The following is a 27227-nucleotide window of genomic DNA, read 5'->3' as shown; positions in this document are numbered from 1 at the left end:
TTACGTTTTCCCTACCGGTGCGCGTGTAACACTTGCTCTGCCCGTCTCCCTAAGCTAGTGCCATCAGACACGGTCACCTGCTGGCTCTCAGGACCACGGGAGGCACGCCCAACCCCCTCTGAGCCTACACTGTAGCAGTGGAGGTAAGAGATGCCCATCCCCAGTCGGCACGGGGCCAGGCCATTCATCTTCAGGAGTGAGTGCCAGGCTTTCAGACTCCAGCCCAAAGCCCGCGCCTGGCGGGCTCTCCATCATTGGCAGTTTCACCCGGCGGCTGGCCCTGCTCAGCCGGTTCTAGTTAACCCTTCAGCAGGACTCAGCCCCTACCCACCTGGCCGGACGATTTTAGACTAGCTCCCTTCAAAGAAGGAACTGGCAATTAACTTCTCACAGATAAACCTGCTCATCTACAGGCTGTCCCCCGCCTCTTCCGCAAGCACACCCCTCCGTCATCGCTCTCCTCCAGGGAAAATGTGATGGTGTGTCCATTATGAACACTCCTCGAGTTATAGAAAGGGTTAGAATCATAAGCATGACGCTCCATGAGTCAGCCACGGTGAGTCCAACCCTCACTGAAAAGCCAGCTGTGACGTCACCCTGCACGTTATCCATGGGGCTCACATCCTTTCTCTGGCTACAGCCTGGAGGGAGGGCGGGCCAGTTTGTTCCTGTCTGGTTCAGTGAGCTGCCCCAAATAGCAAAGGCTCAGTGAGATTCCCATGACACCCTGCTGGCCCCACCTTCCACCACCAAAATAAAGTCATTGGGTCCATGAATGCTGGGGTCAAGTCTCAATCGAACGCTCATTCGTGACCATTTCCCTACATGACTGTGGGTGCCCCTCGATCAAGGTCAACCTCATTTCACTAACTTAGCCGAGCTCTGTGTCACTAAGTTCACACGGAAATGACAAACGATTACAAGGTGTCACAAAAACTGATCTTAGGCTCCACACACATCCTTGGCTCGGTTGTGCCCTGAGGAGCTGAGATTGTGGAAAACACTGTCTATCATGCGCTAATTCAAACCATCATTCCTCCAGATCAGCACGGGCAGGGAGACGTGGCATCATGTCTAACCCTCGGTCTGAACGCAGCTGGACACTGGGGGTACCGGCAGCTGTGTGTCCAGGTGAATGGGTTGGGACTGAGGAGGGGCCTGAGAGGAGGCGGAGGGTTCAAGTTAGGGACGGTGGTATACACAGAGGCTGTTTAACCAGGAAGATCATAAAAAGTCTCCAGCACCCCTTTCCTTTAGGGGGATGTGGGATCATTTCCCCAGGGCAGCAGTTCTCAGCGTGTGCTCCAGGGACCCCGGGGCTCTCGGAGGCAGCGCCAGAAGCCCCGAGGTCCCTGCAGTCTGCCTGCACCGCCATTCCCTCCAGAGCACACGGGGGTTCTCGAAGGCTGCGTGGCCTGTGCTGCTGTCCTCACCTGGCATCTTTGTGCTCACATATTCTGTTTTTAAAACCTCTCACTTTAAATTTCTAAAGCAGTAAATACTGATCCACAGGGGTCCTCGTTTATTCTTAAGAGCAAAAATGGGTCCTGAGACCAGAGCGTTTGAGAACTGCTGCCAACCTGTCCTCAGACAGGCAACACCGCCTTTTCCTCAGGAGGCAGGCTCTTCACCCCTCGAGCACTGCCATCATTTCACGGGCCTTTCTCCACTCTTCCCACTTGGGCAGAAATGTCCTTTCTCTGAGCTGGCCTCGACACTTAGCATCAAACTGCCCTCCCTGTGCCTTATAATGACGTGCCCCTCTATCACCCCAAACAGCCATTTCTCTCGTGTCTGCTGGGTGCCAAGGAGAACACGGGTACCCACCCAACCTTGGGACCATTAGCAAGTGGCAGCAAGCTCCATCCCGTGGATAACTGAATTGTGACACGTTTTGGCTCATGAAGGGTCCTAGGTGGGTATTACTCAATAACATGTTACAAAAATTAAGACCTTTTGCTATTACATAATGTAACGTGCCGTAACTCCTTTTCAGCAATTTTGTCTTCTTAAAGACTTTTGAAAAGAATAATTACTATTCCCAGAGGGGGGGGGGATGCTTTTCTGAAAGAGTATAGGATCCAGGACCCAGTAATCCTGTGGATGTAATTTTTAACGGGGTCACACCATAGTGTCAGCTTTTTAAGAGCCCGATGCCCCATCTTTTTTCTGTTTCCCGTGATGGGTACTGGCCTGTGCCGTGCCTTCCAGCCAGGAGTTTTAGAGTGTAGCACCATGGTTTGTGGTGTTGGGTACCAAGTTTGCTGAGTGAGTCGTGAAGAGTCTAGGATAATAAACTTGAGTGGTCTCCTACAACTGTTCTACATTTAAAGCTATTCTCTTCCGCCTGGATTTTAGGAGCATGGAGAGAGGTATCTTCAGTCTGACTGTAAACCAAGTTCCAGGGTTGGGCCAGAGGCGCCCTCACGATTTCTGTCTGTCTGTCACCAACCGGCCTTGGCTACCAACCACAGCCAGTGCTGTCACTCAGCAAACACAGCCAGGCCCACAGTGGGCGAGATTCGCCTGTTTCATTTGAACCATTCCCTAAGTCCCCTCTCGACAGTCACCACTTTGCAGTGTTTAACTATTTGGAAGGACCGTGGAGAAAAGCATGTGGAAACACCTGCCATGTGACTTGCTTGGGGCTATTCTGCTGAAGCTGTGGCCTATGGAGACTCAGATCTAGCAGTCAGCTGGTCCCCCGGGCCCTTTAAGACTGGGGTGACACAGACAGTGGGGCAAGGGCATACTGTCTGGCCTTTAGTGTGGAATAAACTCGACATAGGGTGGATCAGAGACCAAGAGGGATCATTTGTCGGGGGGGTGAACTAGCTCCTCGCCCATGCCCACGGTGGATCAGAGACCAAGAGGGATCATTTGTCGGGGGGTGGGGGGTGAACTAGCTCCTCGCCCGTGCCCAAAGGCTGACCAGCTTCCTTTACAGGGACCATACACCACATTCTTAATAACTGGTGCATTGTAGGCACTGCCCAATCCGAGCACAAATGGGACTTCAGGCCACAGCAGGGTCCCAGAGGCCCCCGCAAAGCCAGGCTTAGTCTTGCAGTTGCTGGGTCACAGAAGGGTCTGCAGAGGTGCTGGGGCTTAGACATTAACTAGCGGGTACAGACTCGGCATCCTCGCAAGGATCCGGCCACCTGGAGTTTTCTGGCCAGCTTTCACCCCTATCCCCGTATCACCAACCACGGTGATTGCGAAGAAATCAAACCTGGTCTCCTGTGAGAGAATCGGTGAAACCCACTGCGAGCTCCTATATTCTCTATAGCCTGCCCATGTGGGAGCAGAATTGGGGCTGCATCCATTTCCATACTGAGGCCAGGGAGTCCACTTAAGTCCAGGCAGGTCACACCACTTGGTATCATGAGCCACTGGGGCCAAAGGGCAAAGGTCACAGCACACATGATGTTCCTGGAGCAGGACTCAAGGCTGGGCGGGAGCCTGTCAGTCCTGCCTGGGATGGGCCTGCAGGGCTTCCCCTTCCACCAGCAACGTGGCTCCCCCGCTGTGCCTGGTGTTGGATGAGCACAGCTGGTACAGGGCTTCCCCACATTCTCCACCTCACCCTCCACGCCCTGCACATGCAGCCGCTACGTCTACGGAGACCAGGGCAGCAAAAGGGGCTGAGGACGCTCCTTTTCTCTATTCACTTCAGAAACAGCAAGTTTCTGCACTAAAATGACTTTTGAATATTGACTTTAAAACTCAAATTAGCTCCTTTGGGCATCTTGGGCTCAGCATAGATGCCCAGACTCCTCAACCAGGGCTTGGCATTGGCTGAGAATTTCAGTGGGGAGGCCCTCACGAAGCAACTTTTGGGACAAAAATCTCCTGTTCACAAGACGTGAAAACCCAGTCTGTAGAGTTACCTCTGTTTACGTATTTATGCCTTTTCAGATATCTTAAGAAGGGGAGAACTCACTTTCTCGACGGATCACTACAGTACAGAACAGAAAAGAGATAAAAGAAAAACAAATGTCTTAAAGTTCTGGTAGCAAACAGGCATAGGATATTATTATTGTTGTAGTCTTAATAATAAGCAATTATACGTTCAAAGTGCTTTACAATCACTTAGCTATTCCTCACAACAGCCCTGTGAGGTAGGTCGACATTGTTATCCCCATTTTACAGATGGGGAAACTGAGGCACAGAGAGGTTAAGTGTCTTGCCCAAGGTCACGCAGCAACCGAATGCTGGAGCTGGGACTAGAGCCCAGGTTCCCTGACTCCCAGTGTCCTCGAAACTAGACCGCACCGCTTCCAAAGAGGCAGCCCCGGACTGGCTTTGAGCACGGACTACAGACGGACAATGTCGGATGAGGTTGGGGTGTGGTGGTGCTTCCCGTGGACACGTTAAGATGGAACCTGAGGTGCTGCCTGGGTTGGTCTGGGCATGCGGGTGTATGTGTTAGTTTAAATGGGTGTGTCTGAGCTTCCTGTCCTGCCCGGGTCACTGCAGAGAGTGCGGCCGACGGTCAGGTCAGGCCTGACTGCCATACAAAAGGAACTCTGCCAGCTCAGCGCCCAGGGGCCTGCCAGTCTTTGGGAGTCCGGGCAAACTAGGGATGCAGGACTTTGGAACGGAGTCAGCTGCCCACCTTAGGCAGGTCTGCTTAATCTTTTTATTATTTGAAAAAATTTTTTTTTTTACTGGCCAGCATCAGGAAGTTGTGTTCATTTCATTTCTCTGTGGGGCGGCTGACCCCTCTTTTGCTCTCTCCCTCGTTCCCTTTCTCTGAGTCTCTGTTTGGAAGGGAAACCGGTTAAGCCTCGCATGTTCCCTTCCACGAAAAAGAGCCACCGTGAGCAGCGTCCGCGACAGGAGGCCATGGCTCCGCAGATGGCCGCGGCCCTGCTTCCGCCTTCTGCAGGACTGCTTTGCTTGGAAGGGGTCTCCCTGGGGCCTTGGGTTTGCTTTTTCCTGCATTTCTCCCGAAATGCGGTTTCAGTAGAAATAAGCCCACTTGAGACTTTTCCCTTGCAAGGCCTCAGCCACCAACGCCTTCCGACTAACGAGCTTGGTGCTGTAGCTCAGGCAGAAAACTCTAAAGCATCCGTTCAAGCATCTGAAACAAATGAATCAGCCAGTGAAATCCCATCTGTTAGCACCTGCTCTCCTTGCAGATTAAAAAAGAAAGGAAAAGAAAAGCCTTACGGCTCTGGGTGGAATCATGCTTTTAAAAAAACAACAAAAAAGCTTGCTACTTCTTAGACGATGGTGACTTAGAAACAGGAGTCTGTACTCCACAGACGACACGTCTGCTGCACATCCCACTTTCCTCTGTGTGGATGCGCCGAGCCTCCCGCGGAAGCCGGATCAAGGCCCATCAGGGGAGAAGCGGCATTGCTTCTTTTGTACCCCCCACCTTTCCACGTCACCATCTGTTGGCTTGGGGTACAGACTCCAACATTCTAATACCTGACCACCGGACTGTTTACCAGCTGGAAATACTGGTCTCTTCCTCAAGCCCAACGGGTTAAAAACAAAGAAAAGACTATCCCCCTACAGTCCTCCTGTCATTACAATGAGCCAGGGACAGTCTCTCCTCAGACTGCACCAGAGCGTCTTTTGCATAAAGGAAATGCTTGAATGTTGAAAGAAAAGGAAATGAACAAAACTTTTCCCACTTTGGGGTCTTTTTTTCCCCTTTCCACAAGACACTGGACAAATATGTGTCAGGACCCTCGTCTGGAAGGTCTGATGGGGCGCTACTAGTTGCTGGGAGGGGGCACATTTTTTCACGGCCGCAGAGCTCTGTTCCTTTATTTACTTGCTCCTCGTGGAAACATGCAGGTCCCTCGGATGCGGCAACGATGGATGAAGAGCAAATGCTGAGTCAAACTAAAGTGAGCGTGGCATGGAGGGGATGAGTGAGAACGCAAAAGGCCTGAGGCGGCTTCTCTCCAGCTCCCTCTGGAGAGGTGCTGGAGAGAAGGCTGGCTTTCGTGATGATGATGATGGATGGACAGATGGAAACTGCACACTCATTCAGACCACAGAGGCCAGAGGACACCGGGGGCTGAGCTCCTGCCCACACGTGGACACAGGAGCTCCTCAAGCCATTCCTCTTCGTGAAGACGGGGACACTGCCGTTGGTCTGAACACGGGGAGCCCAGATGGAGCCCACAGGGCTGGAGACCATAGTGCCTCTGTGTGTCCTTGAAAACCGTCCCATGGGGGAGGGGCTCAGAACATGGACCAGTTCTGAGGCTCTTCAGACAGACGGCACTCGACGCAGCACAAGCACGCACATGCCTATGCCCACACTCCACTGCCACTAGCAATCGGTCAGCCGTGTGGCACCCTGGCACAGGGAGAGGCAAGCCACCCCACCTCTCAATATGCCATGCCCCCTGCCGATGCTTCCTGGAGGACCTGTGTGCTCGTCCTAGCGACACTGTTGGTGCGGTTCTCCCATCGCCACTGGACCGCGTTTCCCTAACTGCGACACCATCACCTACCCTTCGTCATGCCGGAAGGACGGGCCTCCTACGGCTGATTAAAAGTAGAGCGACAAATCACATCGAAAGCCATTTTTAGAGCAGAGGAAGCCAAAAATGTAATTAGGATTGTCCTCCAAGGAGACAAAATTTTTCCACTTTTGATGTTTGCTTCAGAACCAAATGCATTTTCAGAATTTATCTGTCGAGGTTATGAACACAACTTAATTTTCTAGGCTGTGCACTCAACATCAACTCCCACCGGAACCATGTAAAATGTGTTGATATTACCACTTAACTGGAAATATTTGCATTTCACCAAGGAAATGAAACTCTTTCCATACACAACAAAATGGTAAATGTTTAGGAGGGGGAAAAACACACCTCAGCATTACTGTAGTACAATGTAATAGAGTCTTTTAACCCATGATTTAAAAAGGCAGCTTTAACATCATTTGAACCTTCAACTTGAAGACTTTGTGGAGCCCATTCGTGAAATGTGAAAATTGTTTAGCTATGTGTTCTTTTCAGGTTTTAAAATATCAAAAGACTATATCCAGGCACCAGAGCAAGCCCTGAAGCCATCTAATTGGGAAGTTTTGGGGACTCAAAGGTATAATTCTGTATCAAGGTGGTCATCACCCATGCCTTCCACAGAAAATAAATAGAGGGGCCTCATAACACAGAGCTAACCTGATTAATGTAAATTACGACACAGCTATCCATGAAAGAGTACATTTCCCCCTTCAGAAAAGTCATTGAACTCCATCGACCCCACCAACTAGACCCTGAGCACACCAAGCAGGTCCCATGAGCAGAGGGCACCGGGGCACTCTGACACCGGGCTGGCCTCGCCCTCCAGGCCCAAGGCTCCTTTCAGGAAGAGCCATCAAAAACATGTTCGTCACCCCCTCTCTTTGCATCCAACTTGGCCACACTGCCCTCAAGAACGTGTGGGCCCAAGATAAGGTCAAAGGGACACTTTTCAGTTTGCTTTGTCTAAGGCTCCGTAGGAACTGTGATCAAAGGGCTGTCGCCTTTGCAAACTGGATCAGCCAGAGGTGAAAGCGCTTTGCTCACCAAGTCTACAACCCGACACAGCAATGAGCCACCTGCCTGAGCCTGTGGTCCACCGAGCTACCTTTAGGAGATGTGATCAGAGAAAGGAAGATCAGAAGCCTACAGTTGGATTCAGCTGATCCCCCCCTCCCTCCAACCCTGCAGCTGTCTGGGTAGAGCAGAGGTTTTTATCACGAATCAGCAGGTCACGGTCACATAAGGTCATCTACTAACCCAACACATGTATATGCACCCCTCATTCCTTCATTCACTCTTTCATCATCATTCATGTTCATATTCCCTTGCTCAGAGAGATCACACACAAGCCTTCGCTTCAGTACTGACCATCACTGTGAACACTGTCAATACTGGGCATTTTTCCCCAGGAAAAAAAAAAGTGCAGGATTATTTCACATTGATCCTTACCCATAACTGTTAGGCCCAATTTAAGACGTGGTGATAACAGGGACAGAAAAGTAATTTTAGAGTAAACTAAAAAGGGAAAAATCCTTTATCCTATTCGCGATGGACTCAAAGCACTGTGGGTAGCAGAGATGACAGGGCTTTCGATTAATTTAAACAGCTGTTTCTGATAACTCGCCAACCTCTCTAGTTCCCTTTTTCCAGTTCTTAGCATCTTTTTCTCTTCCCCTCTTCACCCTGCATCCTTCACCACCAGCACTCACGAAGTCCCCTTCCTGGCCGCTGTGTGCGGGTCTCCACTGGGACTCCCTTCGCCTGCACTCCTGCTTCCCATCCCAGAGCTCTGGGCTCACCTAGGATTCCGTATCCTCGCACCCTGGTTGGAACCAGAGGTTCCTGAAAGCCACCTCCACACTCTAGGAGCCCGGGGCGGGGCCATGGCTTAGGAGTAGGGACCAGAGGCTGGCCAGGTGGGAGAGAGCAGCATTTGCACAGCAAGCCTCACGGCCATCAAGAGACAACACAGAGAAACAGACACACCGCAGGCGTACACACACATGTACACACACGCACAAATGCATATGCAGACACACACACACACACACACACACACACACACACCAGGAGGTGATGGATGTTACTGAAATGGACCAAAAACCAACAAGCAGTGGGGTAAGAAACAAACAGAAACAAAACAAAGCACTTGCGTTCAGATGGAAAGCTGTTTCCTGGGCAGCCAGGGCTGGAGCCCAGGGCTTGGGGTGGGTGGGTGCCTGCTGGGAGGGCACTGCCTTGGGAGAAGCCTGGAGGAGAGAGGCACAAGGGTAGTGCTCGCTCCCCTCTCCCAGGGCTGTCCTGGGGTTCCTGTGCCACAGGCCACAGCCGTCGCCAGAGGAAGCAAGGAGAGGGAAGCACTTACCTGGTGGCCCAGAAATGGCTAGTCCACATTTTAGGGTGTGTGCAGTATCTCAGTTTAAACAAATCCTTGTGGTACTGCTCAACCATGAACTGTCAGCTCTCTAATATTTCAAATAAGCTCGTAAAGTGGTTAGTGAAAAGATAAGACAACAAAACAACAATTCACCTGTAGGGCAATTGTGGTGTTCTTCGCAGGGTATTTTCCCACCAGTCCTTGTTCTTTCCGTTTCTTGAATTTCCTAAAGTAGTCCTGTATCAGGAAAGTGGCATAGAACTTCCCCACGGTTACCTCATCATCTAAACGGAGAGACCAGACACAGCTCTCCCGAATCAGCACATTTGCACCAAGAGCCTACACACTGGCTTCTGGGTGGGGCGGGGGACAGCGCAGAGGCACTGAGCTCTCGGCTTATAACACAGGAGGGAGACTAGCTCTAGCAAAAAGCAGGGTTCGGCAAAGCAGTTAAGGCTCAAAGTTAGAGTCAGTTAGATAAACTGACACTCAAAATTGCAGAAAATAACATTGGTCATGAGTTTAATAGAGCAGCGTATTAGTAACATTATCAAGTGCTGTGTTGGTTATTTACTTAAAATAAAAATTACACAACAAAAAAGTCTTTCCTAGGTCATATTTTCACCCCTGTGCACAGGGATTTGCATGTGTAATTACCATGAACTCCAAGGGCAATTAACCATTCAAATCCCGATGCCTGGAGATAAAGACAGAGACCTCAGAAAGGGGACAGACAAGCTCAGAAGAAGAGGAAGGTTCATTAAAGTGACTGCAAACCCAGATTTTCATGTGCCCCTTGACTCTGCCAATAGCCTCCATATGCCATTTCTTGGTCTGTAATTCAGAACTAGTTGTGGTGTGTGTGTGCGTGGTTTTTTTGGGGGAGGGGTGTGGGAGGAGCTGTAAGTGACAGCGCCAACTAACCTCATGGTGGAGCTGACTTACTTCTGCTTTGTTCAGAAACAACTGGAACTCTGCTGAGCATTTTACAGGTGATGCATGAGGCAGAATAGAGGCTCTGGCTGTCTCGGGTAAACCACCTTGGCAGTGTGCGTGTGCCCCAGGATCTCCACAAGCCCTGCTCCCCCAGGTTGCGGTGTGCCCAGGGTTCCTGTGGGCACGGACCGCTGACCATGATTTGCAGAGGCTGGGGGTGGAATGGTTGCTAGCACTCAGGCTTTAGCACAGCTAAACCTTTGGCCAGGCTGCCCTTGTAAGAGTTTCATGTGATCTGGGGCAAGGAGCTCAACCTCTATGTATAAAAGGAGCTATGTCTCTTAGAGGATCTGTGAGGACCACAGGAGGAGAGGCATGTGAAGTACGCAGCCCCCTGCTTGGGTGGCCCTCATTCTGGGGGCTGGATGACTGAGCCACGAGAATCACTATCATCTTACACCCCCCAACAGTGAGATCCACTGCAACAGATTGTAGAGCACACAGGTTGGGGGACACTGAGGCCCACTGTGTTCCCTAACGCACCGTGGCTGGGGTTCGTTTAGCGCCCATGTGGGAGATGTCTCTGTCTGGACCAGGGATCCTCAAACTTTTTAAACAGGGGGCCAGTTCACTGTCCCTCAGACCGTTGGAGGGCTGGACTATAGTTTAAAAAAAAACTATGAACAAATTCCTATGCACACTGCACATATCTTATTTTGAAGTAAAAAAACAAAACGGGAACAAATACAATATTTGTATTTGCATGTGGCCTGCAGGCCGTAGTTTGAGGACTCCTGGTCTGGACACTGCTGGGCCATCCAGGGCTGCCTCTCCAAACTCCCTGGTCAAGAGCTACTCAGTGTTACTGTGAGAGAAGATACTTGGAGTGGTTGGACTTCGAGAACGTGTTGCATTCCTTCCAAACCCAAGCTGGGCAGGTCTGGAAGGGTGCAGGGGCCACCAACGTGAACCCAGGCTTGTGCAGCATGTGAAACCGTGGTCCCTCACCTGTCTCAGGCTGGTCTAGTGATGCCCTCGCGGGCAAGGAGGCGAGAGGTGAAGAGAGACCATGCGGGTCTTCACATTTCAACCTTTGCCCTTGAGCTGCTCTCTGTTTTGCCCGGGGCTGTTTGGACACCAGTTCCAGCCACCCCTCCTATTGGGCACCTACAGGTACCAAGCCCTGAGTCAGGGAGCTCCACTCGGGTTGCCCGGACTCTTCAACCACAACTCTGAGATGGTGGATCTGCTCACCCGCGCTGACAGCTGAGAAGGTTGAAGGACTTGCCCCAGGCCAGTCAGGTTGGGACATGAGTGCCAAGCCAGCTCTCCTCCTCCTCTGCACCACCTCCCTGAGCGATGGCCTACCTCCAGCCACACAGGCCACCTTCTTCTGTGGGGCGGCCTCTCCCAGAGTACAAATCTCTCTCGCTACGGGGCTGCAATCTGGAGGGGAACCGACTGCTGACTGCATAGAGATCCCTGGGGCCCCGGGGGATTCTCCGCCTGCTGCACCACAGCGGCCTCTCAGTCGACTCCCAAGCCTTCTCTGGGGGCTTGCAGAAAAATGCCTCTCTCTCCACAGAAGACCACCTCCTTCCACAGCGGGATGGCCCAGCACGCACAGGCCTACCCTCATCTCCCTTCAGCCTGGACTATGCGAGCCTGGAGGGGCCCAGGGGCTCCTGCAGGGGGGTCTGGGCTTCCCCTGGCCTGGAGCCAGGCCTCAGTGTCCTCAGGGGAAAAGCTGACGTGTTTCTCCCTGAGGGGCCACATGGAGCAGAGCACAGCCACCCAGGGCTCTGCAGGGCAGGGTGCAAGGGCCACGTGGTTTGCTCCACTGAGATGCTGAGCTAACTGAGACTGAGCCCAGGAAGAGCTCTTAAAAACAGGAGAGTGAAAGCCATAGCACAGGGTGGGGAACCTTTCTTCTGCTGAGGGCCATTTGGATATTTATAGCATCGTTCGCAGGCCATACGAATTATCAGCTTAAAAATTAGCCTGCCATATATGGTCAAACATTTAACTAACTCACCCTTAACGCAGGGCCAGAGCAACTGATTTCACGGGCCTTATATGGCCCGGGGCCAGACATTCCCCACCCCTGGCCATAGCAGGACAGGAAGGGAAGGAAGAGAAGGAAAGAATGCAGGAAGGGTGTCTGGGCTCAGGACTAGAGAGAAAGGGGTAGGGCCGGCTCTGAGTGCTCTTTAGGGAAAAGGGGCCAAAGAGCCAGGTCAAGGAGCGAAGGCCCAAAGCAAGGAGAGCCTCTTGGAAGGGAGGACCCAAGAAATGCGTGACAAGAGCGGAGGGGAGAACGTGAGCAAGGGTCAGTGATGGGCAATGAGACGTCAGGCTTATGATGGAGACAGCAGACAGGCTGCCTCCCCAGCCACAGCCTCCTGCACAGAAAAGTTCCCAGCTGGTATTCCAGGGCTCCGTCCTGAGTGGCCCCTTACTATCAAGCTCATGACAACCTGGGGCACCTCACATCACACTGTGCCAGCAACTCCTCCTGAGACGGGCACCTGCTGCCACCAGGTCTGTAAGGGCCTCTCTGACCACCCCACATCGGCCAGTCCCGGCGCAGGGACAGCTGGCCTGGCTCAGTCTGCTGCTCTCTGCGAGGTTACAGCAGGGGGGACACCGAGCCCCTCAGCCGTGGGAGCTACCCACTTGCTGGCCTGGAGGGCTGAATGAATATTCTCGCTTTCTAAGTGTGCCATGGCGAGGGAAAGGCGGGAACCACTGACCGACTAGCATGGGAAAGACTCAAAAACAAAGAGACAGAATTAGAATGCTGCCCAGCACCTCACTCAGCGTCTGCTCACCGCAGCCAGAAACCCAGGCCTTTCCATCTTCTGCAGTGGCAGCAGCGCTTATCTGAGACTCAGCCCGACAACATGATCCCAGCACATACACAAGCCATGACACGGGACTTCTGGAGGACCCAGTTCCTCCTGAAGCCCTCCTTTCTACTTTCCGGTTTCACAGTGCCACCTAATGCCATTTTGAAATAGATTAACACCCACTCCATTTAAAGAGATACAGAGAAAAAGCCAAGGCCCGACATTGGGCCAAGAATGCGGGAGAATATGTAGCTTTTAGTAGACGTCTAGTAGAACTAAAAGCTGGTCAGTTTTTTCAAAGGAAGGGAGCCGAGATCCTGAGCCAAATTCTGGACTTTTTTCCAGTCACATGAAAAGAAACGAAGTTTCACGGGCTGCTGTCCGAGGGGGTCTAGCCAGGATGGGCCCTGACGTGTGCGTGAGACTAGTTTGTAATGAAGGTGGTGTTTCAGGGGAAGGTTTACTCAGCCAGCCCAGACCGCTATTCTGAAGCATGCATCTGTATTTCGAGAAACACTGTAGGGGAATACAGCTGGCAAGAGATAACTCTGATTCCATGCCACCACCCTAAAACAGAATTGCTTCAGAATATTCTGAAAGACTGAGCGTTGAAAGGAATGGAGGCTGCAGAAAAAGCTCAAGCACATTGTTATGACAATTTTTAATAAAGCGATTAACCTCAGCCATGCGAGCACTTGGGTGTGCAGCTCTAAAGAAAAGAAGGAAACGGAAGAGTTGTTTTAAATGTGCAGCATCAGTTCTGTGGACAACAGTAACAGTTCTCCCGTGGACAAATGTGCAGGACCAGTTCTCGGGGGGAAAGGGGGGGGCAGAGAGTTTGAGGGTTTTGTTCTTTTTGGTCTGGGGGGCCTTTTTGCTGCCCCTTTATTGTTTCTTTGTGGGCCATCTTCCCGGCTTTGAGCCATGACCATGCTAGCTATGGGTGTCCCCTGCAGTGACAACAGCTCATCCTGCTTCTCATTTCATGCTGAGGACCAGAGCGGGCCAGCACAATGCTCTCACTCCCCAAGAGCCAGAGGTTGTCACCCTCTCAGAGGGAGAGGTATTGGCCACCATTTTGGCCCAGGGTTCTGGAGTCAGTGTCCAGACCTGAACGGATCCTGCACCTTTAAAACGTGAAAATAAAAGTCGAAAAACAACCACCTCAACTTCTAAGTCCATGTGCACTTAAACGAAAGTGGAAAAACAGTGTATAAATTATATATATATACTTTATATATGTATGACTTTACATATATAAATCTGAAAAAAGTTTAGTCGGTTATTTCTTGATAAATAACGAAAGAAAAAAGCATGCCTGTTAGTTCTGTCCCTACTTAAATTCTAATGATAGGGACCTTTTTTTTGCTAGTTATGGTAGTAAACTCAGTCTTGACAAGGACATTTTGAAAATACCATTTTCTGACAGCTATCATTTTTTTGTGAGAAGCTTTCAACAATATGTTAAAGGATATATGGAAACTAGCTTTAAAGATTTCATTTTGGACCCCAAAATTCTAGACTTTTCCTTTTGAGGCAGCAGGCTTGCTCTCTAACATTAATTCCCGCACCAGCAGAAAAGCCCAGCTCCAGCCACCTTGTCTGGTTCCCCTCCCGCTGAGGCCTCTCCTTGGGAATGTTGCTCATATGACCCCAAGTAACTACGCCAGAGGGCCGTCGGCTTTCTTTAGCGCTTGGCCTCAGTGACCTAGCTGATGCATAAAGCAACCCGCAGCCGGGCTGGCGGCAGACACGACCACTGAAACCCATGTGCTGGCCAAGAGCTACTTAGGAAAGAGATTGCACTGACCACCAGCTGGAGGGACAACTTGGTCAAGCAGCTTCATGCTGGTTTTCTTCCAGATTTTCTTTATCACAGCTCGCAGCTCTTCGTTAGCTTGTTCCAGGTTCCCTGGATGCAAAGAGCAAGAGGAGAAAACAAGCCTTGCTTCTTGGTCAGCAATCCCTCTGCTGGGACCGTGCTGCTCCCCCCTCCCCCCAGCTGACCTGGGGAGGAGCATGGCCCTCGGGTGGCGGCACGGCCCTCTGATGGGTGCCCCTCCCCGCAGGCTCCCCGGTCAGGGGCATTCACACTACCTAACAGCTGCAGTCACTCCACCGTGGGAAGGACCACGTTTTACTCTGGAATCCATGTTCTACCTTCCCAAGCCCACACCTACACCTTTCCCGCTGCTCCCAACTAGAATGCCGAATCCTGCCTCTATCCTTGAAGACCCAGACTAAATTCCACCCACGTAAGACTTTCAATTCCCATTGTGTGGACTCATCTGTAGCACCCGCATCATCTTGGTCTTATCAGATGTGCTGATGTTTGTCTCCTCAACGGACATGTCAGTGCAGAAGGCCATCCCGCCTCCTGCATCCCTCGCTGATGCAGGTGGGGGCCAGGTGCAGGGGAGCCCACTGCAAGGAGCCCGTGAGCTTGCGGGGACTGGCTTTGCTGGAGAGAGTCACCCTGAGCTCCGGGGCTGCGGGAAAACAGCTGCCCACTGACTTTGCAGTGTCCACCGCTGGCCTCTCTTCCCCCTCCTCCCTCACAGTCTCTGCTTCTCCACCTCATGGTCACCCCTCCTCCTGCTGCAATTGCTTTCCATGCCACCTCTGAAGCTGCCACCGAGACAACAGCAATGGCCACGTTCCAGGCTTATTCTACCAGGGCTGAGTGTGGCCCCGAAGACCCGTGTGCTTTGGTCTCAGCTGGGAAGACGCTGGTCATAAGTGTTTCCCACCACGGGCCAGCACTGCAGAGGGGCTTCTGCAGGCATCATCTCACCTTATCCCCAGGACTCCCCTTGATGTAGGTGTGTTCCTTTCCTTACCACAGAGAAACAACCTACAGCTCAGGACAGGAAAACCCCTCCCAAAGGTCACACAAGCACGAAGAGTCAGTTGGAGGGAGCTGAGGGGTGACGGTGCCGACTCTGCCCTGATCTCCCACCTATTGTCGCTCTCTAGTAAGCAGTGGCATGAGTCGCCTCAAAACTCCCAGGGACAAAGTGAAGCATAAAGGAAGGAAAAGAGGGATGAGGGAGGTGGGAACAGTGCGTCCGCCAGCACAAAGGTTCTCACTGCACTCACCACGCCCTTCCCAGGGCCTCCCCTCAACAAGGAAAGGCTCAGACGGGAGAACACAGGTGGGAGGTGGCATCTCCTCCCAGTTCTCCCCCCGACCTGCTCCCAGGGGATGCTCACCTTCCGTCTTGATCTTAAGAGCTGTGCGGACCAAAGCAAACAGGGTTGCATTAAACATGACGGTCCCATCACTGTTGAGAGGCATGTTCATGGCAACTAGTCTCTGCAAACAGAAAGAGAAGCTTCTTACCAGCATGCGAAGGACTGATGGCAGCCGCAGCCCTTCCCGTAGTTACTCTGTTTCTCCCTCATCTCTTTTCCAGTCGACCCTAAAAATTTAACTCATCGGCCATTTGAGGAGCACCTACCAGCTGGGGCTCTGACACGACAAACATCAAAGCTTTTAGTCATGAAACACAAATGCTGGCCCGTGGGATGCTCTTGGTGTTTCACCTTGATTGTTTAATCATCTCACTGTCCCAGCGTTTTTCTCCCTTTCTCAAAAACTAGCTCTCCCTGTGTCCTGTGATCAGGCCTCCATTCTGGGCACCATCCTTCTGGCTGCCGTGAGGGTAAAATGTGGTGCCAGGTACAATGAGCCAGGCACAGGGCAGGGGACTCAGGTCCTCCAACAACTACAGCAGGGCTACGTGACTATTCCTGACACAGAGAGTGTCCTTTAAGGACCTGCCCTGGGGCGACCCTTGTGGAGTCCACATGGTTTCTGCAAGTGTTCGGTGCTTCGGGGCAGGGAACAATGGGTGTGGCTGGGAAAATCTCTGAAAGCTGGAAATACACAGTAGACTCCACTCTGCTACCTTGGGTCTGTCTAGAACCGGCCCAGCAACCCTGGAGTGCAGGCTGGCCGGGTTCCCACAGGGCAGACTTTCCACAGGCAAACCCTGCATTTCCCTTTTAGAAAGGGACTTCTTTTCGGTTGCTGCAGCCGACTCCAGGTGAGTCACTGTGAGCTCAGCCAGGGCTCCCAGGGAGCAGGGTCTGAGGTGAGAGCTGCAGAAATGGACCGGGAGGTCTGCACGCAGCCATGCCCGGCCACCACCTGTGCTCAGGAGAGGAGCGCCGGCCAGGGGGCACGGTGCCGCGTCCACCAGCACAGAGGCTAGCAAAGCCCGGGGACCCGGTCTTCTCCACTCCACCTCCTCAGTGGAGCCCTCAGCCACCTCCTCTCTCTCCCCTCCCACTGCCCTCACTCTGGCTCTTGTCACTTCACACCCAGACAGTCCCCACAGCTCTCCCGGGTGTCCCCTGCCCCCATTTACTTCTCCCTCTAACACGGAAGTCCACCCGTGCTTCTTCCCTGGAACTCAGCATGGCCTGGAAGGTTCCTCACAGCCACGCCGGGTGCGCCTGTGCCCTTCCACCACTTCCTCTTCTGTTCCAGTCGTACCAATGACGCCCCATTTTCTGCCTCTGCTCAGAGTTCTCTGTGCTCCTTCCATCTCTAATAAACCCCCACGTCTCTCCTCCTGTGCCTGACGCAAAGGTCACTGTCCCCTGCCTTCACCCAATGACGAATGACATAATTGCCCTCCTATTCCTATCGTTGGCTGACAGGGTGTCCCACGAGTGACACTCCTGGGAGTGCCTCAAGGATGGGAACCACGTGTCATTCGTCTCCGCATCCTGGGCGCCTGACAGCAGGTGTGAGGGAAGGTCACTGAGTGGTTTCTGAATGAACCAGGGAGTCTTTGCAAGAGAGGCTGTCAGACACCCAGGGGGACACTCACCTTACAGGCTACTCTGTGTGGGCACAGCTTCCCGAACCCCAGGGGCGGCTGGATGCGGCGCAGCAGGGTGACCACGTCCAGATGCTTGATCCTCCCCCTGAGACAAAGCAGAGCGTGAGGTCCAGGCAGCAGCGCTGAGCTTTCAGTCCATCCCACCTCCCCAAACCACAGCCCCCGTTCCAGAAACAGCCCCCACAAACAGCCAGGGCATCCTTCCCAACCTACTTGGCCTCGGGGTCGTATTCTGACCATATTCTTTTGAATTCGTCTAAATGGTGAGGTCCCAGAATAGACCAGTCCCGGGTCAGATAATCAAAGTTATCCATGATGACGGCCACAAACAGGTTGATGATCTGTGAAAGCAAATCAGAGGGAGGACCCTCAGCGGCAGTCATGAATCGGGCCGGACCCCGGTGGCTGCTTCCTCTGTATAGGGGCACGGAACCCGTGAACCCATTTCCCCAGAGCGGCTGTAGAAACCTCGCCCGGAGAACGGTTAACGAGGAAGCAGACTTCTGGCTTCCCGGGGTGGCTTTGGTATAGTCCCAGGGGAGGGCAGGGGGATGAATTATCTGGATCTTCGAAGCACACAACAGTGTTATCATTTCACTGCTACCAAATAACTCACACTCTTAAGTCACTGCTCTGTGCATGGGCTGTGACATTTTTATAAAGAAACCAGCAGTCCCGAGCAGTGGGACTGCCCAAGCCCGTGACAAAGCCTCGAGGCCCTGCTCACAAGGAAGGTGCTTACCATTGACAATTAAAACAAAAACCGGCCAAGCCTGCCAAGTGGAGGGAGGTGCTCATCAGCACAGAATACCCCCAGCAGGTGGGCGGGGCACCGTCCCTGGTCTGAATTCCAAATGCTACACCACACCTGCCTATTCAGAGGGGAGCCCTTCTGCTCACGTACCAGAAAGGCGCAGAGCATGTAAAAGCTGATGAAGTACACGATGGCGAAGTTGCTCCCACAGGAGTACTCCTCCCCGGGGTTGTAATCCGACTCGGGGTCACAGAGCTTCCCCGGGAGGCAGGCCAGCATGATCTCCTGCCAGGCCTCGCCGGTCGCACACCTTTTTCAGAGCGAGCAAAGGAAGGGCTATTAGTAAACGTAGAGGGATTTGAGGCTCAGATCTCTACAACATTTTAAGAAAAAAAAAAAAGTTTCTCATTGCAGCAACACCTAAGGAATTTGTCGACAAGCCAGTGTGAATTAGTGAAGATATGAAATTCCTATTTATTTTCCAATGCAATTTATTTCAGTATAAGTGGAGGCGCTGCTATAACTTCCTTTGATTTATATCAATCGATAAGAGCACATCAATTCTTTTTGTAAAATTAGATGTTTGGTTTTGTGCCTTCTCTTCTCTAAACCCTTATGTTAAAGTTTTTATCGATTATTCTCTTTTAATGACTTAACATATGACAACTTGATAAGACCCTGTTCACCTTGTTAAAAGCCAAGGACTGGAAACTGCCTAACTTGCAAATGGCTTGCTATCTGGCGACGGAGTCCTTATCAATTACTTGTATAATTTCTAGAAAGTTCTCTCACTTTGAGGCACCCTTGTTTGCAGAGTTAATTAACTGGGGTTAACAGCAACCCTGTAAAATTTCAAATTCCACATCTTACGATGTGCCCCCACTGGCTGTGCAAAAGGCTTCTGTGCTCCTGCAAAACCTCTGTCTTCCTGGTTGTGTCTCAGTGGGTGCTCCCATGCGTACGCTCATCTCCTTCCAGTTCCCTGGTGGCCTGAGTAGACCCACTAACGCCCAGAGGGATAAACCTTAAACCACCACAGTCGAAATGAACACAGCAGTTTCTACAAGCCAGCAACACTCCCCTGTGGCTGAGCGGTTATTGTCTCTGCTTAAGAACACAAAACAAACAAGCACAGAAAGCCACCGGGACCAACTGGGAACGGCCACGCTGGTGAGTAACTCATGTCCTCTGTCACTCTGCAGCCCGCAGCTAGAGCCACGCCCCGTGCAGGGCTCCGTCACCTGAAGAGCAGCAGCACCGCCTGGGGAAAGGTCTGGAAATTGTTGTTCCTGTTGATCTGGTTGTTGTCTCTCATGGCAACTTTCCCAAACATCTAGGTGGAGAAATTATTAGGGGAAAAAAAGAATAGATTTTGTCATTTTAAAAAAAGAAACTCTCCCTGTCTGAATTTAGAACTAACTCAAATTCGATCCACACCCACAGGGCTTTCCCACGTGCCGGGCACCTCATTTATTCACAAAGATGTGCCGGGCACTGTGCTGACCACAGGAACACGTGGCGGCAGATACATTCTCCCCTCAGGGAGTTCTGACCCTGGAGGAGGGACAGGAAAGCGAGCACCAGGCAGCAGCCCTCGGATGAGAGCTGGTGGGCCAGCTGCACAGGGGGGCACAGAGAGGTCCGCAAAGCTCAGGCAGGGCCTTGGGTCAGGGAGGCTCCTGGGAGTGAGCTGAAGGCCCAGAACTGAGGCCTCGGAGGTGTGCCAGGAAATTAAGAGGACGGGTGTGCACAAAGGTCAGGCTGCAGACCAGCGTGGGGCCGTCGGCCACGGAGGGCAGGGTGGGCTTGCCCTCCAGGGTCAGGGGAAGTTAGGAAATACGTGTGGGACTCAGAGAAGCAGACTGACATTTGAGGAGAACATGGCGCAGGCTAAGCCTCCCACGTGGTACGTGCATGCAGTTCCCAGCTCTCTGAGACAGCTCTGGGCTAGGTGAGAGTGTCCTCCCAGAGAGGGCCTTTCAGGGCACACAGCGCACATGCTGTTGAATGACAGGGACCCTAGCATGTGACGCTTGGTTCCTAATGCCTGCTAGGATTCCTAGCGACTTGTGAATCCTTCTCTGCCTTTGGAATAAAAGAAATAAGCATGACCCCTTCTCTCCTCTGGAATCACGCCACCTCTTTACACTCGCACCCCTCCCTTATCTGGAAGAGGGTATCTACCGAACCCACAGAGTTTGTGGCAGACACCACCCAGGAAGGTTTGGCTCCACTGGGGGCTCCCCACCTTCCCCTCCTCCTGGAGGCTCTGCCCACTGCAGCTTTGGGTCAGGGCTGCTGTTGATGAAGACCCCGTCCTGTTCCCCACCACGGGAGGAGTTGGCCAGTAGCCTGTAGCCCCCCAGCCGGGTCACAGAAGACTGGGTCTCATGCTTCTCCTCAGGGTGCTACTGAGGCAAGACAGTGGTCCCAGGTCAGATGCAGAAAATAGGATAATCTTGGCTTCTCTGCGTCTGGCATTTCCTGTTGTTAAAATCAACTATGGATTTTCTTGATCAGTTGACTCTCCCAAGACTCGGAGTGGAGGTGAGTGGAACCACCAAACCCAGCTTTTCTTGGCTTAGTCCAACCCCTCCTTGCTCTTCTGAGCCTGGCTCTCTCTGTCACAGGCTCCTTCCTTTAGAGCCACATCTTTCTTTTAAGCAGCAGTCGTGTTGGTTTTCCATTCCACCTGGTGAAGGTGCATCTTGCCCCAGATCTGGGACTACCGAGCGAACGGGGCCCTGAGCTCACCTGCATGCCGATGACCGCGTAGATAAAGAACAGCATGGCTATGAGGAGGGCGACATACGGGAGCGCCTGGAAGAGAGGAAGCACCCGGCTCAGCGCTGGCCTCTAGTCCCCGTGCTGCTCGGTACAGACTGAAGACCCACACGGGCCCACATGCTTTTCTCTTCCATGTTATATGGAAAGAACATCACAGAGAGAATGGACTTTTTAAACCCTAGCCCAGCACAATGACTTCAGTCCTGAAGATGCCAGCCATGTGCACACCTAGTGTCACAGAGCTGCAGGCAGGACAGCTTCCCACAGTCGTGAACAGTGTACCCTAACCCCAGGCAGTGTCACCACCGACACTCCACTCTCATAATAATGCTTACATTTAGCACTGATTCCTTTGTGAAAACTCTACAATGGATCAAACCATTCCAGATCAGACATTCAGATGGCTCCCACTTGCTTGTGTGGGCCTGTGTGCATGGGAGCGGGGGGCTCCTGTAGTTCACCTTGCCAAGGACTAGCACTTTGCAACATCACCTGGCCATCTGCTGAAGTGCTCCCTTAAGGAGAAGTCTTAGGGGTGGAATTACTGGGCCAGAGGGAAAGAACCACTTTCTGGCCGTCACTGTAGAAAACAAGACACTTTTCTTAAAATGCACACTTTCTGAAAGAACCACTGAGTTGGGGGTTGGGCCAGGGAAGAAAGGAGCTACCTGGGTGGTCGTCAAGCCTGGGTTCTCCTTAGGAACATCAGATACGAGCCTGTGCGTCAGGTCAGAACCCTGGTCCTCTGACCCAGTGTTCTTCAACTGCTGTTTTATCTCATCCCACGTGACAGATGCCCATGTGCCTGGCATACCTCCAGGGAATGCCCAGATTGTTAGCCCTAATGCCAGGCACACGTTTAAAGCATCGACGTCCTCTCCTGTCTGCTAAAGGCCAGTGGCTGTGACACTTCCCGACGACGTGTGCCATCTCCGCACCTGTGACTGGCCCGGGGCAGTAACACCATCCTGGCGGCTGGACCGGTTCACTGAGTCCACAGGGTGAGGGTCAGGCTTTCCTATACCTACATGCATTTTCTTCCTAGTTTATGGAATATTTACGAATTCTGTTGGCACCATTTCTCAGGTTTTATGAACTATTACTCCATGACATGAATTTATCTGTTAAAAAAGTTTAGCAATTTCTTTAAAAGTAAGAATGACATTATTACATGAATTCATTGTGTTTTTATAGCAGTTCACAAACTGATGCTTTCTCCACTCCATATTAATAACAACTGTCTAGGGCAGCGGTTCTCAACCTGTGGGTCGCGACCCCTTTGGGGGTCGAACGACTCTTTCACAGGGGTCGCCTAAGACCATCGGAAAACACATATATAATTACATATTGTTTTTGTGATTAATCATGATGCTTTAATTATGTTCAATTTGTAACAATGAAATTGGGGGTCACCACACATAAGGAACTGTATTAAAGGGTCGTGGCATTAGGAAGGTTGAGAACCACTGGTCTAGGGTTTCATCCCTTACCAAGATCCAGGCTCACCCGCCTCAGGCCCCGCTCCGCCTTCCTGTCTCAGAGCTGCATTCTGGCTTCTCCTACATTTCCCCACCAGGACTTGTGATTTTCCTTCTTTGAGGTCCTGGATCTACTCCCTTCTCCTCCTTATGTGTTCACATCCTACCCACTGTGGAAAAACGCTTCTTGGGATGTCAATGCTGGTCACCTCAGAGGTGGTGGGGGTCAGTGTGAACTTTTTCTTTATATATTTTTGGATCGCTTCCCTTGTTAATGTGAGCATTTATTACCTTTGAATTAAAATAGTCAAATAATAATAATAATAAAACAAGATATAAGATTCATTCTCTAATGCTTGTGCCTATCTACAAATTCCCTACATGGGTGTACCTTTCTAACAAGAATCTATACCGCTCTCAGTCCAGAGGACTCGAGTACCGGGTGGGGTGCTGGAAGGCACGGGAGAAGCCAGGTTCTGTCCAGGAATAGACTAGAACTGGGCTGACCAGCCTGAAGAATCACAAATGACGATGAGACCTGGCTTATGCCTAAGTGTCCTCAACTCCGTTACCCTCCCAGGCACTGGCTAAGACACTGATGAGATGTGCTGGCCCTGGTGAAGTGGTCCCTGATTCGTATCTAGACCAGCTGACAGGACCATTGCAGTCGTATGAGGAGAAGCCACCCTAGCAAGAGGCTGTGAGGGTTCTGGGGTCTTCTGGGACCCAGCACGCTCTCGGACATCACCATTTACCACCGGACCCGGGGAGGACCAGACTGAGTACTCAGAGGCTCCACATCTCTCAGAGTTGAAAATGGTGCAGAACTCTCAGGCGCAGGTCCTTACTGCTTTCTTTTCTGCTTCCTTTAAGGAGGTAATCCTATTTCATTTACCCAAGTAACAAAGGGTTGGGTCTCTCCAGCATTCCATATTCTCTATTGTCCTAGGTGGTCATGTGACCCAGGCAGTCAGGTGACCTAGGAGGTCAGTGGTCATGCAGAAGAGAGTCTGGATCTGCCACGATGGGGGACAATCACCGACTTGCATAGGCTCTTCAGAGACAAAGAGAAGCCCGTGGCCCGGCTCTTACCTGAAAGGACTTAATGAAGGTCCACAGCAGCGTCCGGATGCCTTCCCCCCTGCTGAGAAGCTTCACCAATCGCATCACTCGGAAAAGACGGAAAAAGGTGATGGAGATTCTATTGCTCTCTTCAGAGTTCTGAAGGGTTATCATGGAGAGGTCAAACCCAATGGAAAGTAGAACATGCAACACTTTCAGAATAACAGCAACAGATGCAAACACAGGTGACAGAAGTAAGAACTGAAGATGTGTTTCTAGGGCCTTTTCACCTTGAAAGGCATGATATGAAAGGAGAAGTTACATGCTAACAACACAGGGCGTGGAAAACTGCGTCCACACAGCACATGCATGTCCACGTGGTCTAGTGTGTTAAGAGGTGAATGCTGGGCTGGTCAAGAGTACTGGACACTGATGATGAATGCAAACCACTGCAGACACTGTTCTGGAAGAACAATCATGGAGAATACAGAAACACTGGGGAAACTCGACATGGCCAAATAAACTCGAGGAAAAGGCCCAGCCCCTGGGCACTAGTCGCTGGTCTTACCCCGGGTGGAGCAGTTGGGACAGGGATATTTTCACTTTCAGTTGGCTTTAAGAAATCAAAGATTGAACAGGAATTAATGAACTGGGAAGGAAGCAGTGGTCCGGGAGGACATCCCCTCCCCCCTTTAAAAAATGTGTGGCTAATGTCTTAGGACGACACACCTGCTCCCTCCCTGAGAAAATGCCAGGGACTCTGCTTGGAACTGGACTTGAGGGCGGGCAGCCATGGACCCAGGCTCACACTCCTTTCTAAGTCACCTCCAGGATGTGAGGTTCCAGGGCTGACAGGCGCCCAGGAACGATAATGCTGCGAGACCTCAGCTGTCCCTCTGTCAGAATGCAGAGTGGGGCTCTCTGTGTGTCTTCTGGGGAGCCTGGCTCTCTTCGCTGCATCTGAGCTGTGGGTCTCAGAACTCACTGCTTTGCAGTGGGCCAACCAAACTCTGAGGAACAGAATGACTCTACCAAACGGGGCGAATGGAGTGGCAGCTGCCTGTGGCCCACAGGCGCCCTGGACCACACTCTGATCCTGGGGCCACACGCCTGGGCAGTGTGTGTCCCATGATGCCATCTCTGGCAAGGCTGCTGGGGAGCTGGACAGACTGAGCCAGTGGGGGCAGGAGATCTATTTTCCCTTCACTGCCCACTGGCAGCTCAGACTGCTGATAAGGGAGACAAAGCTCAGCTCTGTGTGACTACTGGGGAGCAACAGCTCAGGACCAGCCTGCCCTGAGCTTCGGCAGCTCTGCCCCAGCAGAGGTCTGGCAGGGCGCCTGGAGCTGGGGCCCCGGGGTGCAGAATCACAGCACTCACCGCCCTGTATCACTGCCTCCCCCTCAGGCTGGGAGCCCCCAGAGGGCAAGGACCTTGCCTCACTCCACTCAGTGCCCAGCATGGGATCTGGCACTTATTCGATGCTCGATAAGTGCTTCAGAAAACGCAATGAGGATGTAAGAAAACTGTAGCAAATATCAGGAGGCATCTTTACATTAAACAGGGAGGGCTGAACAAGAACCGGGGAATGAGGGCCTTTCGCTTCCCTTCGGGAGTGGCACCTCTGCGGAAGCAGCTGGTCTACCCGGTGACCCCCAAGGCAAGGAGGCCCTTCTGGTTGGGGCCCAGCACTGCAGCGTGCGCTTCGGCTGCTAAGGCAGCCTTTCCACACGCACGGTGCCTCAGTGCAGCTAAGGGCTGTGTGCGCTGTGGACACGCACTCTGATCTGATGGGTCCTCCTCCCCAGTGATACAGGGACCATCACGGCTCCATTCTGAAGCCTCACTCTTGTCAACAGCTGCCTCTTAAGACCAAAAATAAAATTCCACAAAACTCCTGGAAAAATTTGGGCACATCCCATCACAACTGAAATTCAGCAACGTGATTGCGCACCCAGGACTGTACGAAGGGGCTCCTGGGCCACCTGGGGTGCTTAGGAGGTGAACTCTGCAGTGGGTCTGCCCAAGCCCCAGGTCACCGTTTTTATTCTCCTCTTCTATCATCTCACCTCAAACAACTGACATCTCCTGAAAGGGACAGATGGTGGTATTCAACTTAAGACTTTAACAAATGAAGGAATTAGTTCTGCTGAGCTCTCGGTGTCTCCCAATGTGTGCAGGAAGGCTTTCGGTCAGCCATGCAGCTGGATGTGAGGCTGTGAGAGAGTGTGTGTGTGTGTGTGTGTGTGTGTGTGTGTGTGTGTGTGTGTGTGTGTGTGTGTGTGTGTGTGTGTGTGTGTGTGTGTGTGTGTGTGTGTGTGTGTGTGTGTGTGTGTGTGTGTGTGTGTGTGTGTGTGTGTGTGTGTGTGTGTGTGTGTGAGTGTGTGTGAGTGTGTATGCCTGTGCACACCTCTGACGCCTATGCCAAGGGGACCTGAGCGGGCATAAGACAGAGCCCTCTGCAGCACACACTTGAAATGTCTATACACAGCCTGTGAGTTGGGCCTGTGGGTGGGGAAGACACGCTTCCTGGCCACCTGCGCTGGCCAGGCCCCTTCTGCTGCTGCTTCTGTCCTGCTCCGAGTCTGACAGACCTTGCACCGCCCCCTTCCTTCTGACATGGGTAAGTCAGCAGCCACCCTGACTTTCCAAGTGCCCATCTCTCTTTCAATCGATGTCTTTGAAGTTGACAAATCTTGGGCTATGGACTTGAAACCATGGATATTCTTTTGTTTAAAAAAAAAAAGCAAAGAGGAGGAGGAGACAGCATTTGTGGGGGGACAAGGCAGCACAACATGCACGGGAGGAGGGCAAGAACAAACAGCACATCAAGCGGCGTGCACCGAGCGGCCACACTGGGCCAAAGGCTGCTCGGGGGAGGTGTCGCTGGCAGCACGAGGGACAGTGCAAGCTGCTAAAATATCTTACACCTTGGAAGGACCCTGAGGATGGCTTTGCTCAGACTACAAATGCCAGCCTGCAGAAAGGGCAGGCCAGCACATTAGGATTGCCCAGGGATCATTGACGAAATCTGATGGCTAAGTCCTGCCCCAAAGATTCTTATTTCATTGATGGGGGGAGGGGTGCCTAAGCTTTGGGCTTCCAGGTGATTCTAACTAACGTGTTGCCAGAGGCAGGAACTGCAGTCCTGACCAGGGGAAAGCTGGGCCACATCTCCAGCGGACCGCCCACACCAGCTATCTCTCCCTGTAGGTACGGATCGGCCCTGCAGAGTGGGAGCCCTAGAAAAGCCCACCGGGGCTGTTAGAGCCGACCATGGGTTCTTTGGAGGTTGAGGGGGTTCAGTACTTGTATGCACAGATTAGACCCCACCCCATCTTCCTCACAAGGAGTGGAGGAGGACACTGCTGGACCCTGAGATCAACCACTGGACACCCCAGATGGGGCAAGGACTTGCTCCCCAGGCAGCTGTTAGAGGCTGCGTGATCAGTCTCCAACAGAGGGGATTCCCGTGTCATCTCACGGCTTGGATTAGATGACCTCAGGGGCTCCTTCCAAGCCTGGGATGCCACAGTCATCAGCTGGGACCCCTCCAGAGAGATGATCCACAGCCTCGGGAGGCCAAACGATATGCTGGGTCAGGAAGCTCCCGAGGCCCCTGGGGCTCTCCTGA

General features: G+C 52.2%; 1 protein-coding gene across 5 annotated transcripts in view; it reads right to left on the bottom strand.

The window, feature by feature from the left end:
* The window catches only part of CACNA1D (calcium channel, voltage-dependent, L type, alpha 1D subunit), a 300517-nt gene that overhangs the window by 16762 nt on the left and 256528 nt on the right, over positions 1–27227 (bottom strand). For 3 of the 5 annotated variants that reach the window (XM_005870306.2, XM_014542942.1, XM_005870305.2), the window contains 10 exons: positions 24162–24206; positions 23624–23752; positions 21021–21086; positions 19508–19599; positions 18417–18576; positions 17726–17853; positions 17501–17597; positions 15873–15975; positions 14470–14571; positions 9028–9158 (listed from right to left, as the gene is read on the bottom strand). In XM_005870306.2, coding sequence (XP_005870368.1) covers positions 9028–9158; positions 14470–14571; positions 15873–15975; positions 17501–17597; positions 17726–17853; positions 18417–18576; positions 19508–19599; positions 21021–21086; positions 23624–23752; positions 24162–24206 — 1053 coding nt within the window. The remainder of the gene's footprint in view (positions 1–9027; positions 9159–14469; positions 14572–15872; positions 15976–17500; positions 17598–17725; positions 17854–18416; positions 18577–19507; positions 19600–21020; positions 21087–23623; positions 23753–24161; positions 24207–27227) is intronic. The other 2 variants (XM_005870304.2, XM_005870303.2) reach the window with 1 other exon arrangement.

This window comes from Myotis brandtii, unplaced genomic scaffold, assembly GCF_000412655.1.
Source record: "Myotis brandtii unplaced genomic scaffold, ASM41265v1 scaffold316, whole genome shotgun sequence".
NCBI classification, from domain to species: Eukaryota; Metazoa; Chordata; class Mammalia; order Chiroptera; family Vespertilionidae; genus Myotis; species Myotis brandtii.
Note: the sequence above shows the minus strand (reverse complement) of the source record. Positions and strands in the feature narration are given on the sequence as shown.